This window comes from Austrofundulus limnaeus, unplaced genomic scaffold (assembly GCF_001266775.1).
Source record: "Austrofundulus limnaeus strain Quisiro unplaced genomic scaffold, Austrofundulus_limnaeus-1.0 Scaffold265, whole genome shotgun sequence".
In the NCBI taxonomy this organism is placed as follows: Eukaryota; Metazoa; Chordata; class Actinopteri; order Cyprinodontiformes; family Rivulidae; genus Austrofundulus; species Austrofundulus limnaeus.
In genome coordinates, this window is record NW_013952667.1 from 326,640 (window position 1) to 332,915 (window position 6,276).

The 6,276-nt window shown below is 36.5% G+C and overlaps 1 protein-coding gene across 2 annotated transcripts in view; it reads right to left on the bottom strand.

Moving 5' to 3' along the window:
- Positions 1-1,144: 1,144 nt before the first annotated feature.
- The window catches only part of LOC106526224 (LMBR1 domain-containing protein 2-B), a 7,567-nt gene continuing 2,435 nt past the window's right edge, over positions 1,145-6,276 (bottom strand). For both annotated transcript variants that reach the window (XM_014020781.1, XM_014020782.1), the window contains exons 4-18: positions 5,796-5,894; positions 5,484-5,651; positions 5,173-5,383; positions 4,978-5,052; positions 4,751-4,855; positions 4,494-4,674; positions 4,111-4,292; positions 3,867-4,000; positions 3,495-3,600; positions 3,267-3,364; positions 2,163-2,266; positions 1,750-1,796; positions 1,522-1,630; positions 1,349-1,433; positions 1,145-1,265 (exon numbers count right to left, since the gene is read on the bottom strand). In XM_014020781.1, the coding sequence (XP_013876235.1) occupies positions 1,202-1,265; positions 1,349-1,433; positions 1,522-1,630; positions 1,750-1,796; positions 2,163-2,266; positions 3,267-3,364; positions 3,495-3,600; positions 3,867-4,000; positions 4,111-4,292; positions 4,494-4,674; positions 4,751-4,855; positions 4,978-5,052; positions 5,173-5,383; positions 5,484-5,651; positions 5,796-5,894 (1,768 nt within the window). In that variant the 3' untranslated portion in view covers positions 1,145-1,201. The remainder of the gene's footprint in view (positions 1,266-1,348; positions 1,434-1,521; positions 1,631-1,749; positions 1,797-2,162; positions 2,267-3,266; positions 3,365-3,494; positions 3,601-3,866; positions 4,001-4,110; positions 4,293-4,493; positions 4,675-4,750; positions 4,856-4,977; positions 5,053-5,172; positions 5,384-5,483; positions 5,652-5,795; positions 5,895-6,276) is intronic.

Genomic DNA, 6,276 nt, shown 5'->3' on the forward strand with positions numbered 1-6,276 from the left:
GCGGCATTGCGTACTGTACCACCTGAAAGCAGCACAACCAAAAAGATGTTGAACGAGAATTTTAATTTATTTTAATAAAATACAAATAGGCTCGTTCTTTTCACACCAATCTATATTTTATTTGGCATTCTTCTGTTTTAAACAGTATCAGTGTTTAAAATTCAAGCACTGCATAGTTTTAGATAATCTATGAACAATTAAAAACACCTGAACAAATATGAAAATCAAAAGTGAACAAGTCTTTTACTTTTCAGTGAACTTTTATAAAGTGGTATCATTTGAACTATAAATTCAGTAATTTTACAATGTACAATAAATATATATTTGGAAATAAAATGGGTATCTTATGTTAGTACAGCCTCTAATGAATTAGTGGGTCACATTTGACACCATTCAGTATCAAACATGCAGTAAATGAATTAAATGATTGTGTTTGTTATAAAATTACAAACTCTTACAGAAAGCAACAATTTTACTTCTCTGAAAAAAAAATAATAATAATAGAGAACATATACCGTTAAAAAATCCTCAACATGAAACATGTTAAGGGTTTTGAAATTGTCTTTAATGTATTGCAACAAGCTAAAAATGCTTTTTTAAAAAGTATAAATGGCACTTAAGACATTTATAAATATTACTGTATACAGTGCAATCTTATTCAAAACACAACCTGAAAAAAAAACACAGCTTGAAAAGATATCTAAAAATCTAATTGTGAACCACAAAATGGTTAATGCTTTTCAACTTTAAAAAAATCTTTACTGATACTGAGATCTTTATATAATCCAGTAACCAGTTATGTAAAACCCTTTGTTTTCAATGTTTTCACTTTCATCTAATGGTTAAAAAAAGGGTAAATGGCTTGAACTTAAATAGCACTTTATCAAGTCCCTACAGACTCCAAAGCACTTTACACTTAACCATTCACCCATTTATTCACACATTCACACACTGATGGTGGTAAGCTACAATGTAGCCACAGCTGCCCTGGTGCAGACTGACAGAAGTGAGGCTGCCACCAGACCATCTGACCAGCAGGAAAGGCAAAAAGTAGTCATATATTAAATACATGAAATGGTTTTGGTTTGCATTTCCCTGAAACATAATTTTCTGCAGCCCAACCTATGTAAGAAAGTAAACATTCTTAATGATACATCATATTTTGTTTATTTATTAGCTTTTTCTTCACATCCTCAGTCTATCAAACATCATCAAAGATGCCCGTCATGGAGGGGGACAGAGAAAGGTAACGGCCACCAGTGGATCTGTGGAAACAGACATAGAATAAATGGAGGACGACTGCAACGTATTTCAGGRCTAAATGTTTTCTGTTAGATGATGMTCATACCTTGTGTTTGATAAACCTTCATCACTGAAGTTGTCCTGCAGTAAACTCGTGTGCTGTTCTTCTGTGTATTCATCACTTCTGGTCTCTGTAATCACAGTAACAGAGATAAACAAACTTCTCAATGAATGTTATAAACAAACATACTGAAATACATTTTTTTAAAATATTCCAACCATTTTTGTTGCTCTCGGGTATGGAGTTGTTCTGATCATCCTTTAGCTTGGTGTAACCAGCTGTGGTCCGTCCTGAGGCTGTCTGGTTCGACAACCGATCCCTCCAGGCCTGAAGCAGGAAAATAAAAAAAGAATAAAAATGTTGAACACATTCAATAGAAACCAGAAAAAAATGAACCAAAACTTTAATTGTGATTGTGAAGTGATCGAAATGAARAAACTTCTAACCAATCTTCGATTTTCTCCGTCCTCTGCTCTCTGTTTTTTCCTTCTTTCTACAAAAGAGCAGATTGTCCAGCAGACAGTTAAAATTTTACACAAAAAAATAGCCCTTTTCCCCCCTTTTGGCATAGTGTTGAAGTCTAAAACTGTCAAAAGTTCTTGCAGCATAGAAATTAATAATAAACTGAAAACTTAACCTATGTTTTTCTATTCATTTCAATGTATTCCTAATGTTATTACAATTCAATTATAAAAAAGAAAATAATAAATAATCAAGTTTACAATATCTAAGCCAACTTACATATTAAGATCAATCAAATACAGCTCGTCTGGGCAGCAATATGAAAAAAAATGTGAGCTCCTAATTTTGTGGAAACATCTTTCCACCTAAAACTTAAAAGAACTTTGACTAAACTTACCTCTTCTGATGAGTTCTTTGCCTTCATTCACCAAGTCAGAGGTCAAGTCATCGTCGGTAATGTACTGATGGAAGCCCAGGAGGTTCAAACAGCGGGAGCCCAGACTGCAAATTTATGCAAAGACACATTAATTACAAACTACAGGAAAACTAATTATAGTCCTAATGTGCAGAGAAATGAAAAGTAAATCTAAACCAATAATAAATGTTTGGTCGCAGCACAAAGGTGAGCATTTTTAGTAGGGGAAAGACAAAAAAAAAGACATACAGAAGCTTCAAATTTGAGAATAGTATATATTGTAAATCAATTACACATCACACACACACTAGAATGGCAATCACTTCCAAATGACATCAGTCATTTTTGTCAAAGACATGCTGTGAAAACCTATACTGATACAGCACGTATTGCAAAATCATATAGCCATAACTACTGTACATTTGAATGTAGTTCTTAAATTAAATAAATGTTGTTATTATTAGGGCTGTGAAATTAATCGAGTTAACTCTTGATTAATTTTAGTGCTGCATGGGCATAGATTAAAAATTTTAATCACAATTAAAATTTGCAATCACTTTACTTTGGCTGAATATGTAGGTTTGTATATATCAATGCACTCAGTGCATGCCAGGTCCTGTTTGTAAATAAGTGGTTCTCTTAAACAGTTTACCTGGATAAACAAAGGTTAACTAAAATAAATAAATAATAAAAAAATTTATGTTTTGCTGACAACTGTGACCTCAGTATCTATCTTTCATTCCTCATATAGTACTCATTCGGAATGAAAATCCTTCAATTTTTGATTTAACCTCATTATTCTGCACATAATTTAACTGACTCAAATATATTTGGAGCATTTTTTAGGTCCTGTTTTATATTCAAAAAATCATGTCTAAGCATCAATATGTTTTTTTTAAATAAAAAACATAAAAAACTAATTAATAACTCAAGTAATTTATTTTACCAATATGCAGTAGAACTGTATATTAAATTTAGGATAAATCGTGATTAATTCACAGCTACTTTGGGATTAATCAGATTAAAATATTAATCATTTGACAGCCCTAGTTATTATTGTTTAGTTGTTAGTGATTGTCAGTTTACTTATAGAACGTGGCAATGCAGAGCAGCAGCACCAGCATRGGGTAGTAGATATAGAACCCATCAGATATGACCGGCAGCAGCCGCATGGAGCCCATAATCTGGCAAAGAAACAAAACGAGAAACTGTATTGCTGTTTGGTTTTAACAAAAAGAGAAACATTTGTTTTATTATATTCTATAATGGAGTCCTCTGTTTGTCAGTATGTATTACTATTGTGTGTGAACCCACAGAGGTGTATGATGTCTGGATCCTGTCTTGGTGTGAGATGGCAGAGTCCATATGAATCAGGCCAAGGAAGTTGAGACACAAAGGAGGAGTCAGACGACAAAACAGCCTGAGTAAAAAAAAAGATATAAAGATAAAAAGAGCTTTATTTATGACCTGAAAATAATCAGAGGGCCCTGATCTGCTTCTGATTTTATCTCTTACTCTATTCACTATAAGATTATGTTTATAGTAAACTTCATGAATCCACATAACTCATTGCCACAACGCAAACCAATCATTTTGGACAAAATAATGTTAAATTTGCTCTGTATTTTAGCAYATKTTTACAATAATATTGTGAAATATTTCATGCAGTCTTAATGACAGACTTACATGCCACTGAACTGCAGGCTGTAAGCATCAGTCTGGTGATGTGGCACCAGGTGATAGTAGTTAAAAAACCTTATCCTGAACACTGTGGAGTACACGCACACACACATGAAGAGGATGCTAACAAAGCACACCATCTAGTTGGGGAAAACAACAAACAGAAAGGCAGAGAAAAGACAGGTGACCAAAKGATTTCAACACGAGAGATCGTTTRTCAAAATAAAAGGTTATCGGAAAACCAGCTTACCTCAATAACAATGTAATTGTGATGCTGTTGCGCATTCTGAACAAAGACAGCAAACAGAGAGAGGACGGGGTGCGTGCTGAAGAAGGTGCATTCAGACCAGACGACTGCTGCAGAGAGGAGAGCCAGAAGCACCGACAGCAGCCTATAGAACCCCTGTCTGAACAAACACTCCCAGTACCACTCTGAGCAGGACAAACACAGGTGAAACATTAAAACTGCAGTCATTATCATTTTTATGCAAAGAAAACTACATACAGTACTATACAATAGTACAATAATAAAAAAGACGGGGTATATCTTATGAGGTTAGAGTCTTCGTTTAAGTATTAACCAATTTTTTACAAAAAACTAAAAGAGAGAGCATTACAGTGGACTGAACTCACCAACAGTTGGAGTGTAGATGAACCTCCTGATCCAGCCGCGGGGGGCTATAGAGAAGCTTTGGGTGAAGATTCGGAGTGGGCTGCTCTGGCTTTTTGCTACATCTTCTAAATGGAAGGCCTGATCTAACAGGATGGACCACTGCACCTGAGTCTGACCGTGTCTCTGCACTGCAGAGATGACCTAAAACAAACCCAGATACGTTTGGTCTTCCCATGTCCACATTTTGTTTTACTGTGAATGTGAAACACATTCTTACCTTTTTATGAAGCTTAATTAAGCCACTTTTAGTAGGAAGTAAAAGGTTTTCACGATGAGAGCTTTCCACGTTTCTCCCCATCTCCTCCTGATATTTGATAGGACACTGAAACAAAATGACAATCAAATGAGGGCTGATTCACTGAGTTGTTCATGAAAGAAGAAAAAGCAGGAAAAAAAATAAAGAWTGGCATGTTTTGTCAACAAATATCTTTGCGCGTTTCTCACCTTGGTCAAAATGGTGTCCACGTGTTTCCTGAAAATATGGTTGAACCTGACCGACTCATGGACATCTGCAACTTCCTAATAAATGGAGATATTTGGGTTTAAAGCAAAAACTAAAGGCCAGATAAAAMCAAAACATGGGTAACACAATCATTTGTACATGCATTCTGATTCATGTGTTTTCTTGGAAACTCTCACCTCCATGACATCTGCAAGGTTCTCCTCCGCCGCTGCCTTCTCAGTAGCCACTTTCGCTACTTTAAAGTAAGTTCTGGCCAGCAAGAAATGATGTGAAGATGAGAGCCAATAGGAACGCGGGATCTCCACCAGGCCATATCCTAACAACAGCACCAAAAGGAAGAGTCCCCAGGTGTTGGCAGCTGTGATACAGATGGTCTGGATCTCTGTCCTGTATCAGTTTTGAAAAAAGGATCAAGACAGCTTAGAAAACACAACTGCAAAGCTACACACACAGCAAGCCACAAAGAGTTTCGATCCTCCTGACATACCATCTGAGTTTCCATTTTGGGTGAGCAGCCACATAGATCAGCAGGAAGATGAAGATGAGGAGGTAGGTGCCATAATAAATAGCATTTTCTATGACAGCTGTTTTGATCTTTCCAACCCTGGAAAAAGCTCCTGACTGTGCGTAAGACTGCATGAATGGTAACAGCAGCCTGGACATTCACACAGAGAGAAGGGAGAAGTCACTATGCCACAACACAACTTCCTCTTTCACTAAAGTTTCAACGTGTTACAGCTAAAGTGAAAGTCTGACGGTCACAGTGTGTTCTTGAGTTATTAGCATGCAAGGTCCTGACCATGTGAGAAACTGGGAAGTCCAATAAACCACTCTCCAAAACACGGGCAGGACACCGTCTGGAATATAACTCCAGGGTTTTTCGCACGCCTTTGTTACGCTGCAAACAAACATACACAAAGTTCCATAAAATAGCTCACAGCAGCTTTAAATAACCAAATTATCTCTTGTACAGCATAATGTAAAAACAATAATAAATTAAGCTTGCTCCCGCATCTCGATTTGCAACATCATACTTTTAAACACAGCCATGAAGCTTTAAAGTGTATCTTACCCCCCCCCCGTGAAAAGATAACTCCGCCCCAAGGCGAAATTTGAAAAATGCATCAAAGTGGTTAGTGGAGGGGGTGTGGGTAGAGGAAGGGGGGTTAGAGAGCAGAGGTGTGGCCAGGACGAGAGAACGTGATMGGCAGCTAGCATTAGCATAATTGATGCTACATGGAGAGTGACCACAGTATCGCAGATAGTTACATCTCTGAATG